The following is a 20,699-nucleotide window of genomic DNA, read 5'->3' as shown; positions in this document are numbered from 1 at the left end:
CCTGGGGATTTTTACGCACGCCTCTTTCATCGTGCGCTTTTACGCACACCGGCACAGGCCGGATGGAGACGCAGCGGAGCGAAGCTGAAGTGGGACAATGGAGCAGAGAGGGGACCAGCCGCTGGCTGAGGTAGTATTTTGTGCTGTTGGTCGGGTTGTCCTATTGCCCCTTGTGGAGATGACTGCGCAATCTACTGCCTTGCTGGCGCTGGTGGCCGACGGCGGTGGAGTCGAACCGGACCTGAGAAAATGTCCAAGTTCTTGACATAAGTTCTTAACCTCACGTCTTCTGGGTCGGTGCTCTTCTCGCGTCAAGGCGAGTGTGTCCAGGCGTGAAGCGCTGCAGGAAACTGGGCTACAATTCTGCTCGGATACCATCATAAATTCAGTCACATCATTGCAAGAATAATCAGAAAAACACCCAATAGGTTGGTAATTTCCTGTGGATCAAGAGAAGTTTCGGAGATTTGATTGAAAATAAAATATTTTATAAATGGCATGTGTGTTTTAAATCACATTATTTATTTTTTTGGACACATTACAGAAGAGTTAATGACAAAATCCTTCATGTTGGATTTTAAGGCGGTTTCCTTCTCTGCCCACTAGATGGCGCCAAAGAGCTCGCTGGCAAATATGACGTTTTAAGTTTGGAGCGTTTTAACATAAAGTTGAACAAAAGATGTAAATAAGTTAGAGAGGAACCTTCTAAAAATATGCATAAAATAACCCAACAGTGTTTTGGTTAATCGGTTTGCATCACTTTAGTATAAAGGTTGTTGCCGTAGCGACACTTCCAGGTCAGAATTAGAAACAAATTCAAACCAAGAATTTATTGGTATGATTTTAAAGTCAAAATTAATTCAATATCCAGGAATAAATCTACTGAATTCACAGGCAAATGTATAATTGTACAGTGCATCACTATTTATTTTTTATTTATTCAATATACTTAAACAGAAATCTTTTGAATGATGCGAGTAAAATCCAAAAATTGTTAAAAATAACACTGGAAAAGAGACTTTTTTTTTTTTTTTTTTTTTACACTCAACTTTAATAATTATTTTGTTTCCACTTCTGGAAAACAAACACTGAAGGTGAACACTTCCTTCTCGCTCCGCCCGCCGGCGCCGCACACGTAAACATTAAAAATATCCTAAAATTTAGGTTATACAAAAGTCACATTCACAAATAAACACGTCAGAGGCGGCACGAGGGTATTTCAAAGTGATTACACGTCCTCTTTGCTACAGGAAAGAGATTCGAACCTGACAGGTTTCGTTTTTTTTTTCTCCTTTTTACGTCGTTGGAGAGCAACAGCGAGGATCACGATACAGCAACTCCAGGGAGGGAAGCTACAGTCAGATCGAAGGATGGAAGTTCAAGTCTAAGAGCGTCCTTCAAACAACAACAATCGTCCTCCTCTGCACCCCTAACAAGCCACCTCTGGGGGTCCGGCCCGCCCGATTCCAGCTCTTGGGAAGCAGCGGAGCTCCAACCGGGCGTTCAACTGAACCTGAGTTGTGCAGCAGCTCAGCACGACGGCAAAAATAAATCCGAAATGTAGATTTGGACATTCATCTGAGAGAACAAAAAGGCTACAGGCGCGTCTAAAAGGTTGCACATTCATCCCGATGCCCCGCTGAGACGCCCGCCCAGGTCAGGAGGTCGGTTCTGGGTCGGGCCGCTCGGCTAAAGCAGCCTGTTAACGTGGCAGCGGGGCACTTTTGACCAAAGAAGGGAAGATAAATGTCCTTTAAAAATGTAAAAAAAAAACGACATTCAATAAATTAGAGAGCAAATCAGATCAATCACAGCTCAGAGACTATTTGGTTCAACATATTTCACCAAAAAAAAACACATTTTAAAGATACATTAGAGTAGTAAATGAGCAAAAATAGCATTATGGAATGTACAGAAGGGAAAATGCACCTTATGAACTGCTGCTCGGAGGATGCAGACAAGTGTCACCGATGCTAAGTGGCACATTTGTGACGTAGAGAAGAAAATTTAAGATTTTGGGAGGCTTCTATTCATTTTTAAAACGTGCACTAGCGGGTCTAGAGCGTCGTTAGCCGCTAAGGAAAGTTCCGATGTGTCCCAAAATGTTAAACTTTTCCGTTAACGATGGCTTTTCTCGTCCTAGCACCATTTCATTTGTCCAAATAATCTTTGGATTCAGTCACTTTAAGGGATTTATTCCCCGAATTTAAACGTGTTAGCGATTGGCTACGCTGACGGTGCGGCTGGAAAAGTGCTTTTTGGGGTTTCCTTACATTTGACCGTCGTAAAGGTTAACAGTAAATAAGCAAATCTGCTAAAAATGCAACGCTTGTGGACTGTTTTCAGCTTAAAACATCCCATAAACAGCTTTAATATGAATACGGAGGATTGTGTGGGAATACTCGAGTGCGTTCACATTTCCACCGCCCCTCCGTCGCCATAGTGATTGGTCTTTTGGGCCAACGACCCCTTTAAGCCATAACTGTTGATTAGGTCAGTCTATAACTTATCGCCCAGCCTGCGTCACTCCCATCAACGAACATTTGCTGGAATTCTTCATGAGAAAAGTGCAAAACTGAATGAGCCGACGTCTCGCTCGACGTCTCGCTTCCTTCGGAACCGTTAGCTCTTACAGGCTAAATGTCTGGGATGCTAAAGGAAACACAGCTCCGTAACTACGGGCGGGAGGTCTCACTCGGGACCCTCACAAATACAAACGACTGACATCACTACGGAATCTTTGATACAGTAAATACAAAGTCGGTCGTCTCCTCGGGCTTCCGCCCCTCACGGATCGCCACATCCAAACATCTCTGCGATTGGAATTCATCATTTTTAGTTACAATTAGGGATTTAAGCGGATCTTTGCCACTCCGCCGCCCTGCCGACTGATGTTTGGTCGACTTTTGTCGCGATTTCACGGACAGTTTAGCTGAAAAAAGAAGAAATCAAACAGCATCATTCCGATGGGGGGGGGGGGGGCTGCAGCACAGGGCTCAATCCCGTTATTTAACGGGTGGAATTCTTCCCCCATAAACGTCGGGATTTGGCTACGGAAACGGCGCCGGGCGGCAGGAAGTGGCGCTGGTCCTCCATCTTCACTACTCTCAGCTTAAAGACTGGAAGATGACAAACAGCTAGCTAAAAAAACAAAACGATCAAAATATTTTTTTTAAATATCAGTAGAGAAAGAACGGCTGAAAGATGAAAACAGCTTTCTCAGAGACAGAAGTGCATGTAGCCCCCCCCCCCCCCCCACCCCCCAGCACAGCTGCCCAGGGGCCTGGATCCACAACAGGAACCTGGCCGATCCGCCAGCTCCGGTCACAACACGAAGGGGAGGGACACGTTGGGGACACGTTGACGGTCCAGAGGAGGAGTTCAGGGGAGCACAACAGTTCCTCTGCAGAGGTTCAGGGGCCCAGTTCAGCCGACATGGATCGAGGTTCCCCCCGAGCCTTTGACCTCCCGCAGAGACGCTGAACCCGAGCCTCCACATCTGGATTCTCCGGCTAACGTTCGGCGAGGACAGAAATGTGCGAAGGGCACAGAGGAGTGAAAGGACGGGTCCAGGATGGGTTCTGTTGGCCCCGCCCCCTCAGGCCTGGCGGTTACCGTACGTTAAGGGGATGATGAAGACCGAGATGTCGTCGCCGGAGCCCAGGCGCTCGTTGGTGATCCGCCACCCCCGGTCCCGCAGCACGCCGCGCGCCCGCATCACCAGGTCCTGCGCCGCCATCGTGTACCTGCGCCACACGGGAAACGTGAACGCTCCAGCCTGGGGGGGAGGGGGAGGGGCAGCAAACAACGCACCTGTAGAGGTCGTCGGGGTCACAGTTGGAGAGGAAGGTGGTGACGACTTCTGCTACTTCCTGGTTGGAGAGAACGTCCCAGAGTCCATCGGTTCCCATGACCAGGACGTCGTCGGCGCCGTGCTCGTAGCGCGTCAGGTGATAAACTTTGACCTGCAACGACAGCGGGAGCTAACGCGCTTCGGTTGCATCAAGCTAGCAGCCGGCCGGAGGGGTTTGATGCTCATGCCCGGTTTTATCCGTGTCCTGTCGTCGCTGGAGACGGAGGAACCTCAAGAGCTTGAACGGAGCGACTCACCTCGGGACAGCAGGAGAGGAAGGGTTTGATGTAGATGTTGGAATCGTGGACCTTGAGGTCGTGATCCCCGAGCCCTCGGGTCACGCCGATGGTGGCCAGCACCCGGGCCTGCGGAACAGAGGCTGCTTTAGTCTCCAGGGAGCCGTGAGCACGTCAAACCTTCTCCTTCCTGTCTGAATCGGACGGCAGATGTGCGAAATCCCACCTTTTTTCCTTCCCCGTAAATCAGCGGGAACTTGAGATCTTCGTCGTCGACGGTCTTGTAGGCCCTGCGTTGGTGGAGAGAAAAGCCAACCTGACCATGAGCCGATCCCCTTTCTCCTCTTCGCAGCATCAAAGATGGAAGAAAAACGCGCTTTGATATCGCGTCAGCTTCACTAAAGATTCACGGCTGGTCCAGGAAGTCCAGCATTCACCTGTAACTTAGCAACGAGTCCTTCGCATATTGACATATTATTTATTGCTCGCAAGGCCACAAGGTAAGTAAATAATTCATCAAATAAATCAAAAATCAAGTGGATATTCTCAAGAACATTGCGCATGAATTAAAAACCCCGAAACGTGAGTAATAAAAGGCTCCTCCAAGGCGGTGTGGGTGCAGCAATGGCGCCCCCTGCAGGCAGAGGAGTGTCACTGCAGATCAATAAACTAACAATACTGCTGACCCTTGACCCGCCTCGAAACTCCCCCTGAACCCATAAGCCCCGCCCCCCGACCATGTCCGGAACCCTGGCAGTAAAGATCGGTCATTCCCCCAGATGTGGCTGCAGATGTTTACTTGTTAGAACATATTAATCAGGCGTGATGCGTTTACATGCCCTCCAGAATAATCGGAAAAACACCGGTGGGATTTATTCAGTACGCGAGGACATTGGACTCAGACGTCCTGTTCCCATCGCCGTGGAGATTCGCAGCGATGAAATCTTTTTGACTATCGCTTCATCCGGAGAGAGAAAACTGACTTACCATCCGTTCATGGTGAAATCCCTGTAGAGCATCTTTTTGCCCACCTCTTTCCTCTGAACTCTGCGGGGAAATTCCAGGTGCGTGAACTCGTTTCCCAGCAGGTGCGGCTGCATGAAACCCTGGACGGACATCATGGCGTCAAAGATGGGTTAATAGAGCCGATGACTCACTCAGGGATGGGGTTTTGTCACAAAGCAGATCATTTTATCGTTTAATACCAGATAAATAAGAAGGTCCCACCCCTTTACGGCTCACGCGATGTCTGACTGTAATTAATAATGTATTAATGATCTCAGCCATTCTTTATTACATTATTTCAGCGGTCCAAAGACTCATGACACACGAAGAGACTGATTGTGTCCTCAATGAGGTCCAATAAACGTCCAAATCATTTGAGCTTTTTTCCCCCTTTAGACCTAAAATTTTGATGGTTTATTGTCCATTTTTCCACCCTGAATGAACAAGAAAGGAATTTTGAGCTCAGAATCGGATGTTTTCTTATTCATTTAATGAAATGTGTTTCCTTCTGACATTTCAACATGACAGAATTTGCAGCAAATATCTGAATTAAACTCCAAAGACAGATTTTCGCCGAGAAACGTCACCTACCAGGAACTGAAGCCGCTGCCGTTCCGATTCTGGCGTGAACTCCGTCGACATGGGAACAATCTCGTTATTTCTAATGATGATGGCCCTGCTCACAAAGAGAACAACCCCACCAGATTTTATAATGTTTTAAATCCGTTTTCAACCCACACGCTGAAGAAAGGTGACGCACCTGCTGTCGCCTGCGTTGGCCACGTAGAGTTTCCCCAGGAGGTAAACGACAGTGAGGGCCGTGCAGCCGCCGGTCACGTTGTAGACTTGCTTCTCCTTCTCGATCTGAGCGTCCTGAGAATGAACACATGGATCGTTTTCTCCATGTAGATTAACATCCAAAAATAGTAAAATTCCAACAAGCAGAACTTGGGGGAAATACAACATTCTGTGCAAATATTTTGCTGAAGATAAACTAAAAGGGGACGTTTTTATAAATGAATAGTACATGTTCAGGTCATGGTTCTGTTTTAGGAGACGTAAAAGAAGCTCTTTCCAATACAAAATAGCGTCAAATGCGAAATGTCGCCATCTAGTGGCCAGAACATATAACTTTAAAAAAGACCCCCGTCGAAAAAAAAATAAAAATCTAAAAATACTTTTCCTCAATAATAACCATTAATGTCATATTTCATGTCAGAAGTCTTGGATCTGTTAACAGCGGAGCTCTTTCAGGGCCTCGTGCACGAGTATCTGCCCTCATTGGAAACTGTCCATCCAATAAATTCATTGCAACTGTCCTCAACTGAATTCTTTTTAGTACTGAAAACAAACCCATCATATCTTTTTTGTATTTTTTAGATATATTTTTGCTTTATGCTGCTTGGTCCATGTACCGAGCCTGGTCCTGGCTGTGGTTTCCTCCTGTTTAAAGGAAGTTTTTCCTGGTTTCTCGAAGGAGATTTCCTTGGTTCTAAAACGTTGAGTTGAACTGACACCTCAAATCGAGACCTCAAATCTGAGGTCATCTGAACTCTGGAGCGTCACCCTGTGTGTGGATCAACAAGATCCAGCTGATCCACTATAAATATACGGGACTTTGCCGAAGCGGCGGCTAAAATGTAGCATTGTTGAAAGGTCTGAAGCAGCGTCGCGGGCCTCACCATCTCTTTGAAGGCGTTCTCGATGGCGCCGATCACCAGGCTCTCGTGCTCGATCTTCTTCTCGTTGAAGAAGCGCGGCGGAGGCGGCGTGCTGCTGGGGGAGCCCGGCGTTCCCGCGGCGCCGCGCAGCGAGGCGGCCCGCGTCAGTGCCCGGTGAGGGCCCGGGGTGGTTCCCTGGAGGTAGGGGTTGTTGCTGTCAGGCTCCTCCCCCAGGACGGTGGGGGGCGGCGAGGACGCGTCGCGCAGGACGTCGATGACGGCCTGCAGCTGGCAGGCGATGTGGTGCTGCAGCAGGCGGGAGGCGACGACGGCGGCGCCCGAGCCGGCGTGACCGTCGAACAGGGCCCAGTAGTGGAACAGGAACCCTTCAGTGTCCTGCGGACACAACCAGGAACGTTTAGGGTTGGACACGGGTCACATGACACGATCAACAACACCCCCACACACACACACACGACCTTGGAGACGTTCTGCCTTCAACTAAAACTCAGCAGAATTCCTCCCTTTCAGGTTCCAGCTATGCTAGCATGCAGAGCGGCCACGGAGGTGAAATGCATTGTGGGATACCTCGGAAGTGGACTTGGGTGCACCTGCCTCGTCGCAACCTGGCAAGTACGCGCAACTTTCCAGGAAGCGCGCCCGTCCTTCAGCGCGCACGTATCTAGCGTGACTTGTGTGGACTCGGGACAACTCAGTATCCCACAATGCATTTCACCTCGGCCAGCAGCAGTGTGTGCTCCCAAGTACACACTCCGAATGACTGGTTTCTGTGGTTCTGTGTTCAGGTTGGACGTTTGTACCTCCCCCAACTTGCTGTAGTCCAAGCGGAGGCCCTCGCCGTTGGGCAGCGAGTTGCGCCTCTTGGCGCCGGGGGTCCTGCTGGGGGTAGAGGGGGGGCAGTAGCTCATGGGCCTCCTCCTCGCCACCACCACCTCACAGCAGGCCTGGTCCTCGTTCAGAGCGCTTTTGCCAGCGTTGATCACCCTGAAACAGAGGAGACTTTGTCTTTATCGGAGGGAGAAAATCGAATGTTGCGCCTCAGTTGGAACAACACGGAACGACGTCGGATGGTTTGGGTCGGTCTGAACGGAACGGCGGTGATTTAGGGTCGCTGCTGCCCGCCGCAGCACCAGGACCCGATCGACCGGGGCCTCGAGGTTTGGGCAGAAAAAAACGCCTCTTTGCCTTCCGCCATTCTCTGATCATGAGACCTTCGACTAGAATCAGGAATTTTTCCGGTGTCCCATTTTGACAGCAGAACAAATTCCATTTTCCTCGCGAGTCAGAATTCGGAACAAAGATGGATCAGATCCAAACGGACCCTCTTTCGGTTGCAGGCTGGGGGAGGGAGTCCGCGAGACCCTTCAGGGAACTCATTAGCGACACTTAGCGTGCTAACACCTTCAAGAATGATGCAGAACCTCATGAGGCCCAGAGGACAGCGGCAACTCTGACCGTCCTCAACCTTGACGTCGGCCCTGGCGGAGACATTCGCACCGTTTCGCCGCCTCTTTTCCCCGGATCGCTCCCGCCGTCATTCCCAAGCGAACAGACAGGCGCGTCTGGCGGCGTCTCTGGGGGCGGGGTCGAGAAAATGACCTATTTATAGATACTTCCTTTGCTAGGCGACATCGACGCCTGCGTCTGTGTCTCAGGTGCTTGCTAACGTGGACGAAATAAACGAGAGCGGGCGCTAGCTTCGGCCTTTTCTCTCTGAAGTGACACACCCAGATTTAAAAATTCCTTCAACACAAACAGAATGAGGCAGAAGCTCGTTTCCCTGCCTCGAACAGACTCTTTTATTACCCGTTTCTAGCCTATAAATAACTGCTACTTTTGCGTGGGATCTATTTCAGGAGCCTTTGGAGCGTTCCCTCCTTTGTTGTGGTCCAAATTTAGCAAGAAAATAAGCTACTGCGCTGAGCTGCAACTCGTTTAAAGCCAACAGGTTCCTGAGTAGACGGATAATTTTAATTTCAATGCAAGTAATGAGTCCGTTGGCGGCGTATATGACCAGTATTTTTGCTTTGATGTGTGTTTAATGTCTAATTTGGACATTTTCCTCAACCATAACATGAACCAAAGCCAACAATAAATGCTAAAAGAGTAACATTAGCTGGTTAGCTTGAGTGAGCGCTGAGATGAATTGTTAGCGTTCCTCGAATTAGCAACAAAAAGCTAATCTTCCCCTCAGCTGTCGAATGGCGCCGATTCTGCGCCCCGAGGACGATCCACTGAGATCATTTGAAGAGGAGATAATTATTTTGCCACGCGGTTCCTGTAAAAGGCCTGTGGACGAAACAGAAGCCCATTAACAGCAAAAGAGCTAAAAATAATAACGAACAAGCCCAAATTTGGTGCTTTTGCGGCCTTGTAATTAGAACTGCTCAGACGTGGCCGTCTGGATACACGAGATAAGAGAAGGAAGAACAAAACCCACATTTAGGCACGAAATATAGGAAGCTTTGTAAAGAGCTTGAGCTTCAGATTATCAAGGGGAAAAAGTCTCCGTTTTAAAAGAAGCTCTTGTATTTTTACGTCCAGTCTGTGGTGAGGGTTTAAGGGAACTGCTGCTTCAAATAGCCCCCCCCCTCCACAAATCTAAAGCTAAAGTCATAGTTGAGGGAAATAGTTACTGCTTAGCTTTAATTTCATCACTCAATTTTCTGATTTGGATGGTGATGTTTAATGTGGACTCTCTATCGCCCCTCCAGGAAACTGGTGGTACTACAAGACCAGGAAGTTGGGATTTTTAGGAGCAGTATTTTAATAAAAATTAAAGGAAAAATTAAAGGAAAATCCTGCCTCCTTTAAATGCTGACCACCACCACTGATCTGGTGTCACACCCAGCCGACCACAGATTCGTTTATTGGCTTTTAAACTGATTTATAAGAAGTAAGCTGCAGTTTGGGTTTGGCTACGCAAGGTTGATAAAACCAAAACACGCACGTCTGGATTCTAAAATACCCATAATTCCACGCAGGAATCCGAACCAGTGTGGGGAGCCGAACCAGCAGGGTGCTGCGGGGACCAGGATCAGGCAACAGAACACCAGGACCCGATCCAAAGTGATCCAAGCGCAGCGTTAAAGGGCGAAGGTGGTGATGCTTTTGGACACAACAGGTGGACCGGGGGGGGGGGGGGGGGGCACACCGGTAAGGCCCTCACCACTCCTGCCCGACTATCCCGAGAACAGCAGCTCATTTCTGATCGCGACCGACGGCTTTACTTACTCGGCGTAGCCGGTGGCCCACGGTAATCTCCTGGTTTCCTTCAGGATGAGGATGGGCCGCGCGATGTGGTCCGCCGAGCACTCGATTTCATCCGGGGACAGTCCGAGGAACTGGGGTCTCATATACGGGAATTTAAGCGGCATCTCGGGTGCGCCGTTGCCCCCACCTCCGGAGCCGCCCCCGGCCATGATGCCACCCATGAACCCGGCCACGGCGGACTTGACCCGCGTCAGCATGTTGGCGGCGCGTCGGGGCGGTGCGTCCGTCGGCCGGTGCGCGGCTCCGCGGCTCCCTTTCCCCGGATTGCCCCCCAGCTCGGCCGTGCTTGGTCGACGACAGGCTCGATGGAGGAGAAGAGGCGGCAGAGGAGGAGGAGAGCCTCGGTCAGGGGTTCATTCAGTCGCGCCTGGAGCCGGAGGAGAGGGCGGAACGAGGAATGATGCTTTCAGCACAAACCCTGCACACCTCCATGGAGAGCATTGATAACAGCTCGGCCCTCGTGAACGCGGAAATACACAGCAGCTTATCAGGTCATGTGACACGACCACGGATGCGCACTGCAAAAAAATGCACGCCGCTGCACGAGGATGCGATGAGTGGCTGATGTCGAACTTAAAAACACGGCGTCGCCCCCTTTTTTTTAACGAGCGAACATAAATGCAACTGTTTGCCTGACATAGAAGTCTAAAATGATCTTTTAATGTGAAATAAATAGGAAATGTTTGAGGCTCCTGAGTCGGAGCGGCTATTTTTTGCAGTGCAGGATGAGCAAAGATTGATAATTCTTCCAGCGAGATGAGCAGCTTACAGCGGCGGACAGCAGGTTAAAGGTAAAGCTGGTCAGTGGGTCTCATGCAGGTTTACAGACCGCAGACGGTCCAGCAGCCGCTGCACAATCTGAGTCAGATGACACATCTCAGACAATGATTCCCCCCCCCCCCCCCAAACGGGGTTTCTGCTCTTTCGACTGCCAATGATCTATATATGTTTCTTTTTGATTTTTCATCTAAATTTCTCACGATAAAATGGGAGGAAATAACCCACCGATGCTGAGGGTGGCGATGACGTCATGGGGCGATCCAAGCTCTGGCATGAATTTACCAGTGCACAACTACAGAACATACCGGTACTGTAAGGCAGATATATATTTGGAGCGTTCGGCGCCATTTCAAGGACGGCCTCCTGTAGAATTTAGACCAGAAGTGCGTTTTTCCACAATTATTTCTACCCTTTATTTTTGAATAAAAAAATAATTCACCTTCGGTTCCCAGAAAAATCACATTTTGATGGCCACACAACAAAATGTGCGATTGCTGCTTAATAAAGGCAAAAACATTCACCTAATGACCCTCATGAGGGTGCAGAAACGCTGTGGGTTGTAGTACACAGAAACAACCACTAGACGGAGCCATTTGACTTAAAGTTTCAACCAGTTACAGCACAGCAAACACGTTTACCTGCCTCTGGTGTCACATGGGTGAAGTTGTTCATGGTTCCACCGTCTGTAGGAGCAGGAGGACTTTGTGGGTGATGAAGGACTCCAGCAGAAGCCAGTAGGTGGACAGTGTGAGACCTCCAGCTGCCCAGGTCTCCACATATTAGAGCGTCACGCTGGACCCTAAAGCTCCTCCAATAAACGCGTCACCACCACGGTGATCCTACGAACCCCCAGGCGGACGCTAACAGGACTCACGTGCTGGGTGGAGGGCCACATGCACACAGAATCACTTGCTTCTCAGTTTCAGCTGGCCGGGTCGCGACACTCGCAGGATTCGCACAGTTGCAGTTCATCAATCGCACTCAGACGACCATCGAGTCCGCTACCAACGACTGTGCGTCTTGTTGTAACAGGTGCACACGGAGGTGACGGGAATAAAAACCACAATTGCAAGAATCTCTTTTTTATTTGTGAAACTGAGTGGAGCGGTTCCCTCTCAACACCCTAGCATCGTCAGGGAGACGCCGCCAGAGTTATTGCTGGTCAGCCATTATGGGGCCGAAGAACAAAACACAGAGGCCCTATCTGCAAATACCAACCTCGATTCAAAGGAACTATAGGCACTTCCTGGCGGAAACAATCAAACGAAGCACAAAAGGTTATCTGGGGAGTGCTTGGAATTAGCTGAAGGCTTCTTATTCTCAGAACTCAGGCGCTCTCTACACCAGAGTTCGTTGGCATGGAAACTGTTACCGCAGAGCCCAACACAAGGTTCTGCCTTAAGCAAAAATACCTGGCAAAGTTCGTAAACCGCTTGTTAAAAATGGCAAATGACAGGAAAATGCAAATTAGGTATCAGTTACCGGTACAAATACATTACCCCATAAGTTTTCACTTCCCCCCAACTAGTTCCAAAGAACTACATCCACATCGTGTGTTTACGCAAGTCAGGCGTGCGAAAAATTGCCCGAAAACGTGACATTCGACCAGTAATCCAGGAGGTTCCGATCTTATGATCCATCTGGGTTCAAAGAAATGGATAACAAAGGAGTAAATGGGGGAATTCCTGCCTTTACGGTAAAAATGATGCAGATGTACTGTGGCTGCGGGCACGACTGCTGTGGTGCCACTTCCACTTTATGGTTATTGTAGACTGTCATTTGGAAAAGAACTGTGGATTCCACTTCTAGGAATCATGGGCAGAGGAGGATGTGATGGTGTGAGTGTGTCCTTACACTATCATGGAAAAACCTTCTGCGTGTTTCCCTGACAGAAACAATGACAAATATCTAGGCCACGCCCCCAGCCTGGAATATTTAAACCCCCACTTTTGTGCAGCTGGTCGTTCACTTTGAGTGTGGTTGGCCTTATAACTACTCCCTGGATATCAACCCACTCAGGGGATATTAGAGAGGGAAATCCCCCCCCCCCAGCCTACCAACACCACCATTAGACTTGGAAAGATCCCAGTTCACCCAGTCCCCTGCAGGAGGCCACAGATCCCAGGAGCCGGAGAGGAATCGGAGGGGTGTCGTCTAAAGATGATCCTATTGGCTGCCTTGCTGGTGTCCCAGTGTTGCGTGAGCGTGAGCGCAGCTGCAGGAGGGAGCGCGGCAGCACTGGAGAGGATAGAGGACTGCGGCACCGGCTGCTCTCAGGTAAAACCACCTCCTGACCTTGGCCGGCGAGCTCTGCCTCCTCTCATTTTCCTATTTCCCACTTGATGCTACTGCGAGTTGATTCCACATACATGACACACTAACGCGGTGTGTGTTGATTCCACATACATGACACACTAACGCGGTGTGTGTCAGCCCGCTGATGACTGTGCAGGTATGCGCTGACTCACCTGCTGACTCACTACTACAGGAGAGATTGATGGGAAAAACCCCGTCTCCTCAGCGTGGATCTGTTGCTTTAATACACGCTGGAATGGGGAACAGCTGCAACGGCGCCTGACTGCCGAGGTTACACGCCTGTCGACCACCTGTGTAGGACTTGCAGTGAACTTGAAGTTAGACTCCAAAGCTGGAGGGAATACAGACGCTGGGATGAGACAAGTCCTGCCCTGGGTGTGTTTGTGTTTGTGTTGTTGTGCTGGTAACGCTGTTGTTGGGCTCGTGCCTGATTAGATCAAACAACACGGGGTGCGGATGCTATTCTGCATGTCTGTTTTGGCAGGTTACCACACGCCCTCTTGCGTCAGTTAATAACTCCCCAATATGACGACCACGTTTCTTCCAGACAGGCATCATCGGCCTAAATTTGAACCCCTTGCTACCCCGGAAGTAACATGACTAGCAGTATGAACTGTTGGCAACTCACCATTTCCCTCAAGTTCCTTTCAAATTGCACTTACTCATGCAGATATTGGCCTTAAAGGGGAATCCATTCGTTTCAACGCTTTAGTTTCTTCAGTTTTCACTGCAAAAAACTGACCCAAGTGAAATATTGCTACTTTACATCAATTATTCTCTTAGACGAAATATAATATGAGGGAATGTAATTGTATTTTTTAACTGTCTCAGCCTAATCGGCCCATTAATGACCAGTTTATTTGGCCCTCATAGCTTTTAACGGTGAAACATGAGCTGTCCGAACCGGCTGTTGGACAAAACAACCAATAACTCATCTGGCGTTCGGTTATAACACATCAATTACAGATCCTTATCACGAACCGTTCATGGAGGGGGCAAGAAGTATTTGTTGCAGTATTTTGCTAGCAGTGAATGCGTCACAGGACCTTGAATCAGGATTCTGATCAGGAAACCGCTCCGGTTTTCCACCGAAGGACAGTGTGATAAGAATATGCTGAATGCATATACGGTCCCTGACTGACTGTTGTCACTCTCCCTCCTCACAGGGCCTCCGCTGCAGGACCAAACCACAAGGTGAGTCGGCCTTTACGCCCTGTAGGGCGGCGCTCTCGCCTCGCCTTGACGCTGCCGATGAAAGGCCTGAGTGTGTGGTGACCTTGAACCTGCTGCTCCAAACCCGCTTCATCCGTCTCCCGTTTGTTTTGGGCTCTTTCCCTCACAGCATTGTTCCCCCCTCCGTGCCAAGACCCAGGCGAAAGCCTCCTCACCTCCTCCGTGTTTCACAACATCAGCGTCACCACGGTGATGCGGTGCGAGGGGAGGCAGAAGTGCTCGCTCCACCTCAGAGTCAGCGCTGATTTACGGCTCACAGGTTTGTTCTCGTTGAAAACCCTTTGTTCTTGTGCTTTCATCATAAAAACTGGTTTGAAATGTCCCGTCTGCCTCACGTGTGACGGGACAATTTCCTAATTTGGCAGAACTTAATCTGATAAAACGAGGGTCAGAGCACGTACTAGGTGTGTACCAGCAATTATATAACCTTTTAAGGCTCCTCGCGGCGCAGGGAATTCCCTCTGAAGGTTTGCTGGTTGTTCCTTCCTGTTTGTGTCCACCTGAGGAACAGCAGCTACCGTTTGAAGGCTGTTGACTCCACAGGTGACTCAACAGGTGACTCCACAGCCTCAAGTTGACTTTGATTCGGTTTCCACAGCCGCCGTCCACGGAGTGTCCATCTGCGTTGCGGCCGCAGGGATGATGGCCGACTGCAGAACCGTCAGATTCACAAAAGCTTCGCGGGCGAGAATGTCCGGGATGCAGGTAACCAGTAGCAACGGCGCCTTGGAGGATTGACCCAGTTAAACAATTCACAGCTGCACAGACGGCAACGTTACTTAAGTCCGTCTTTGCAGGAATTTAATGTTTAAACCCACTTAGTTGTTTTTAAGTACGTTTTTGGATTCATTCTGCGCTCAGATCACAGTTTCCTTTGATCTTACATCCATTCTGGGGCCGAGAACTGTTCAAACACTTCGCAGAAAGCTGCACATCAGTGACGCAAACGTGGTTTTTGTTCTGCTTCGTTATTGGACAGGTGAAAGTTTGGAACGACTGCACCCAGGTCTCCCCGGGGCAGCGTTTGGAGATCAAAGTCAGAACCGTTCCCAGCTACTGCGGCGTCACCTGGACCGGCGCCTACGTCGCCCCTGGTGAGACGACGTGCGCATTTGTATTTCCCCTGTGCTGCAGCTGAGTTTCGTTGGTGCATTTTATCGATCTCCGCCCCTGTGTTTGTGCTACGCCCCCCCCCTTTTCTCCTGGTCCCTGCAGGATGTGCGGCGGGAGACCTACAGCAGCACGTCCCCGACTGCATTAGTAAGTCAAATGCATCATCAACCACAACTGTCCCACCCTGATGATACCTGCAGCCTACGACTGTGACTTGACTTGTGACTCGCCCGCGTGCATCATTTAGCTGGGCGGCTGTCGTATGACGTGGACGCCGACGGGAAGTTGCTGGCCGTGAGTGTGTCGGACATGCTGGAAGGTCACGACTATCATCTCCGTCTGTGCCACAAGGATTTCATCTGCACCGGCGCCGGGGCCCACACCCTGGTCGGTATACGCCGCCGCTTTTTCGCAGCGCGAAGCCGCGCACGAGTGAAATGCGACGTTGTTCCACATTTGCGTTTTTTGTCTTCCAGATCAGGAAGGAGGAACCCGTTAAAAAGGCCCTGCTCCGGTTTTCCAGGCCGCTGCCCTGCCTCTGCATCGAGGTACGTTCCCTCCGCCTCTTGTTTGTTTTGTGACTAATTCCCTAACAATCAGGGACCTTTAACGCCGATTGTCACGTGCACGACAGGGTTGGTCGGCCATCACAGACGCACGTAGAGTCCAGGTCTGCCCCTTCAGAGACCGTGAGTCACCTGGGTTTCCTCCAGCTTGTCGCCTAATAATGGCGTGAGGTCACTGTGAGGTCGTCCGCCCACAGGTGTCGAGGAGCTGTGGTCCGGGATCAGCTTCGACGCCCTGGAGGGGGGGCTGTCGTGGGAGCCCGCCTGTCCCGTCGCCGCCGTGGTCGCGCTGTGCCAGATGAGGGAGGAGGGCGGCGCCTGCGCGGATCTGCCGCACGCTTCCCGGAACGCTAGCACGGGAAAGGTGAATTGGGAAGAACTCACATTTAATAAGAGCAATTTAGGAATCTCGCATCATTTTACACTAATTTCCTGGGAGGAGATTCCCGACTTCCCGTTTCATCTTGTTCAGCGATCTGAGTCACCACGTGTTTGTTTTTAAAGCCCAATCTGACAATCTCGCTCCAGTTTAGCACTTTTATGATGACTTATTGTTTCTGTCACTTACATAAGTGGCCGTACTGGTGGAACAGAGATTGAGGTCATATGTCTGGGGAAGGGAATTCTCTGGCGAGACAAAAATAGCCCGTGACTCGGCGTTTATCAGGCGGAACGGGATGAAACAACACGCTGACGTTACCATGTCCACGCCACAACACAACAATGTGCCGCGATGACGCAGACACGGGATCACTCAAGTTGTCACGCTTGTCTCGAGTGTTCACTTCACCCTTGCTCTTCATAGATTACCTTCGGCGAAGTGGGCCCCCACCCTCGGCTGTGCATGAAGGTGAGTCGCTCTCCCGGGTTTAACACCTGACTAGAGAACTAGTGACACACACTGGCAAAAGAGGAGAGGAGACACGATCACATCCATACATGTTCTGTACATTCTTTGACAGGGAAGCTAAAGCTGGGTGGGTAATTGGGGTAATTGGAGTCAGGTCAGCAGGTCAGCACAGTTATGGACTTGGCAAAACCTGCAGGTGGATCAACGCCGGGTTAATCTTTTCCTGATCTCCTCAATGTTTGGTAAATAAAAGCCATCGTTCCTGGAGACGGTTTTGATAGGGGAGAGATTAGAGGATCCATTGGATCACTGAAGGGGAGGACCAAATACCGTGACCTCAATTTGGTCCAAGAAGAATCAAATCAAAGCAATCTTTATTTATATAGCGTCTATTACAATCAAAATTGTTTCAAGGCGCTTTCCAGAAATCCCAGGGCCTGACCCCAGACAAGCACCAGTGGCAGGAAAAACTCCCCTTTAACAGGAAGAAACCTGGAGCAGGACCAGGCTCATGTAGGGGGACCCTCCTGCTGATGGGGGGCTGGGGTAGAGAGGAGAGGAGAGGAGAGGAGAGGAGAGGAGAGGAGAGGAGAGGGGAGGGGAGGGGAGGGGAGGGGAGGGAGAGGAGAGGGGAGGGGAGGGAGAGGGGAGGGAGAGGAGAGGAGAGGGGAGGGGAGGGGAGGAGAGGAGAGGGGAGGGGAGGGGAGGGAGAGGAGAGGAGAGGGGAGGGGAGGGGAGGGGAGGGGAGGGGAGGGGAGGGGAGGGAGAGGAGGGGAGGGGAGGGGAGGGGAGGGAGAGGAGAGGAGAGGGGAGGGGAGGAGAGGAGAGGGGAGGGGAGGGAGAGGAGAGGAGAGGGGAGGGGAGGGGAGGGAGAGGGAAAATCTATTAGCGTGACTCAACACATGTTCATAACAGCTGATGTGTTGCCCTGGAAACGAGCTGATGGAAACGACCCTCTGATCTTCTCTAGTTCACCGCAGCCTCTCGCTCCTGGATCCGGTGCCCCTTTGCTAATCCTTCATTCCAAGGTACGACGCCCGGTCACATGACCTGCTGGTAGAAAAGAGCTCAGTAGAAAAGTGCGAATGTTGCGTCCCACAGACGAGGAGCTGCTCGCACAGCCGGGACGCGGACACGTGAGGCTGCTGTCCCAGATCGACGCCGTCTTCTCTGTGGGTCACTGCGCCGAAGGCGAAGGGTTCGAGGATCCTTGCCAGACGCTGGAAACACGCACCTGGCGAGCGGTACGGAAGCACGACTGGAATTCTCAGTCGATTGTCTTTGAGGGTGTTGTCACCACATTCACGACTAAAAATAACTGCCCCGTCTTTTATGCTCCTGGCACCTGTCAAGACAAATATTCCCCTTTAAAGGCCTTTTTGCTCCCCCCCGCTAACCTTCAATGTCGCGTCCCTTTTTAAGGGGCAACAGGAAGCTCTCGTGTTACCCCTGCCCGGTGCAGTTTGCAGCTCTTGCCTCCAGGTAGGTGCAGTTAAAATGGAAACCAGGGTGAAACGTTCCAACCGCCAGAACCACTGATCCGTTCTGTCCGTTTAGGTGAAGCGGGTCGACGTGGAGTTCGCCGTCACACACAGATTCTGCGTGAACCAGTGCAGTAAGTGTGTTTTTAACGCCGTGTATCCTAAAATAACCACAAGGGGGCATATTTCTGGATGTGATTTATCGGCGTGTTTCCTCCCCCGCAGATCAAACGCTGTCCATCAGTGCTGTTAACACTCCTCTGGCCGCCCCGGACCTGACCTGCACGGTGGTTCCAATGGCCGTTTCCATCAGCACCGTCATACTTCTCACCTCGCTGGTGTTGCTAACTGGTGGGTTCAAGATTCCTCCATCACGTCCGGGCCTGACTTTTGTTTTGTTACTTATGCCAGAATAATGTTTGGACCCGTTCCCACGTTGAGCCTTTGTTCTGGCAGAGGCGGCGTTCAAAGCAAGCTACGTTTATTTTAGCTCATGCTAGCAGGGTTGGTCCAAGACGCACGCCTCAAACAGCACGAAATAAAAGTCTGGTGATCCTAAAAACCCGTTATTATGAGTCACAGTAATGGTAATAAAACACTGTTAATGACCGAAAATCAAACGGGACCAGGTCAAACTGATCCATTAAAAACCAAACCAACGTCAACTCAGATTTTATCACCCTTGTATTTTGTTTTGTTGTTGAATTATCATCTGCATTGATCTCACAGTTCACTTTTTATTGCCGTACAGACTTTGTGAGGGATGTTGCACTGTGACGGCCTGTAATTCTGCCTGTAATTCTGCCTGTAATTCTGCACGCAGCTCAGTGGAGTTTGTCTGCATTTATTTCCTCATCTGACACCGTCTCTTCTATTACAGTGTATCACAGGAGGAAACAGAAAATAAATGGAAAATACATGCCTGAACAGCAGACGGGTGAGCGTGATACAGACAGGTTGAAAACACTCATTAAATAGATCAGTGTGTGCGTTCTTGTATGAATCTAATGTTTGCGACGGGGTCATCGCAAAGATAGAAAAACAAGTATGTGTGTGTGTTCATGTATAAATCTAATGTTAGCGACGGAGTCATCGCAAAGATAGAAAAACAAGTATGTGTGTGTGTTCATGTATAAATCTAATGTTTGCGACGGAGTCATCGCAAAGATAGAAAAACAAGTATGTGTGTGCGTTCTTGTATAAATCTAATGTTAGCGACGGAGTCATCGCAAAGATAGAAAAACAAGTATGTGTGTGCGTTCTTGTATGAATCTAAAGTTAGCGATGGGGTCATCGCAAAGATAGAAAAACAAGTATATGGGTGTTCATGTATAAATCTAATGTTAGCGACGGAGTCATCGCAAAGAAAGAAAAACAAGTATGTGTGTGTATTGGCTGAACAGCCTGTTTATGTTCACAGATTCTTCTCTTGAGTGTGTCATCCCCGCCCTTCAAGCCAAATCTGAATGCGTTCCTCATTCACCTCAATCTGAGAAGGTTAATTTAATCTGGGATTGACCAAAAGGGCGCCGCAGCTGTTCACCGGATTATGCTGGGCCAATATTTTAAACAGGTGTGAGTGAATATGTGCTCATCGGGGTGTTTTGTCATATATTTGTTTAAATATATATATATTGTGTATTTTTTGTACATACCCAAAGAAGTCATCCTGTCTGTCTAAACACTGTCTTTCCTAATTTATTTTGTAGCAACACACATGTTTTGTTTCGAAGCCTTGTTCATGTAGCGTGTTTTCATGATATGCAATATATAAGTTTTGTAATTTTTTTTTTCTTATTGATTTTCTTTACAATAAAATATTACATCCACATGGGAGAAAATGCTCTGGCTCCAGTTTTTACTAAAAAAAACTGTAAAGGAATTTAAACACATCATCCAGCTCCTCGTTCGAGACAGCTGACTCACGTGCCATTAGCGTAGCGTCAACACTGAGGTCTATAATCTTCAGCTTGTCTCAGGCTTGCAGGTACATGTTTTATCATTCATCTTTAAATATTTGTTAGATTTTGGCTGTTCAAAGCGCAGCAGTGTTGGAATTTGTGTTCACCATGATTCACCATGTAGCGAAACGACGTACGACACAAAGGTGCACATAAATCCACGCACGCTGCCCAATAAATTAGTTGCTCTCGGCCATGACAATAAAAACCCGGGGCTATTTTAATAGGACCATTCCAGGAAAACCCTTATCTTCATTTTTATGGGCTGCCATTTGTGTTGAGACTTTGAGACTCATTCCCAGCAGGGGCCCTGACACCTAGTGGTAAACTCCAGCAAGTGCCGAGCTAAC

The 20,699-nt window shown here is 49.5% G+C and overlaps 2 protein-coding genes across 2 annotated transcripts; one reads left to right on the top strand and one right to left on the bottom strand.

Moving 5' to 3' along the window:
- Positions 1–501: 501 nt before the first annotated feature.
- On the bottom strand, positions 502–10,670 carry LOC130519554 (protein phosphatase 1H-like). Its single transcript, XM_057023096.1, has 10 exons — positions 10,011–10,670; positions 7,577–7,760; positions 6,777–7,151; positions 5,855–5,967; positions 5,686–5,770; positions 5,077–5,195; positions 4,316–4,379; positions 4,111–4,218; positions 3,814–3,965; positions 502–3,746 (listed from the first exon to the last, which is right to left on the bottom strand). The coding sequence occupies exons 1-10, from the start codon at positions 10,244–10,246 to the stop codon at positions 3,599–3,601; spliced, it is 1,584 nt and encodes a 527-aa protein (XP_056879076.1). The 5' UTR covers positions 10,247–10,670; the 3' UTR covers positions 502–3,598.
- A 2,130-nt stretch (positions 10,671–12,800) lies between these two features.
- On the top strand, positions 12,801–20,229 carry il17rel (interleukin 17 receptor E-like). Its single transcript, XM_057022878.1, has 18 exons — positions 12,801–13,106; positions 14,312–14,339; positions 14,488–14,637; positions 14,977–15,083; positions 15,358–15,472; positions 15,594–15,638; positions 15,739–15,878; positions 15,968–16,039; positions 16,126–16,180; positions 16,255–16,421; positions 16,863–16,907; positions 17,878–17,935; positions 18,009–18,151; positions 18,330–18,389; positions 18,465–18,522; positions 18,614–18,739; positions 19,269–19,325; positions 19,809–20,229. Exons 1-18 carry the CDS (start codon positions 12,990–12,992, stop codon positions 19,904–19,906), a joined length of 1,641 nt encoding a protein of 546 aa, XP_056878858.1. The 5' UTR covers positions 12,801–12,989; the 3' UTR covers positions 19,907–20,229.
- The last annotated feature ends 470 nt before the right edge of the window (positions 20,230–20,699 follow it).

The sequence above is a fragment of the Takifugu flavidus genome, chromosome 22 (genome assembly GCF_003711565.1).
Source record: "Takifugu flavidus isolate HTHZ2018 chromosome 22, ASM371156v2, whole genome shotgun sequence".
Classification (NCBI taxonomy): Eukaryota; Metazoa; Chordata; class Actinopteri; order Tetraodontiformes; family Tetraodontidae; genus Takifugu; species Takifugu flavidus.
This window is presented reverse-complemented; position numbering and strand designations above follow the sequence as displayed.

Bases quoted from the DNA above. Each gene is read 5' to 3' on its own strand.
- LOC130519554 (XM_057023096.1), bottom strand. From the start codon at position 10,246: ATGCTGACGCGGGTCAAGTCCGCCGTGGCCGGGTTCATGGGTGGCATC. The intron at 7,761-10,010 runs GTAAGTAAAGCC...CCTCTGTTTCAG, and splicing joins TGGGCCACCGGCTACGCCGA to GGTGATCAACGCTGGCAAAA. The intron at 3,966-4,110 runs GTGAGTCGCTCC...CTGTCGTTGCAG, and splicing joins TCCTCTCCTGCTGTCCCGAG to GTCAAAGTTTATCACCTGAC.
- il17rel (XM_057022878.1), top strand. From the start codon at position 12,990: ATGATCCTATTGGCTGCCTTGCTGGTGTCCCAGTGTTGCGTGAGCGTG. The intron at 15,473-15,593 runs GTGAGACGACGT...TGGTCCCTGCAG, and splicing joins CGGCGCCTACGTCGCCCCTG to GATGTGCGGCGGGAGACCTA. The intron at 18,390-18,464 runs GTAGGTGCAGTT...CTGTCCGTTTAG, and splicing joins TTTGCAGCTCTTGCCTCCAG to GTGAAGCGGGTCGACGTGGA.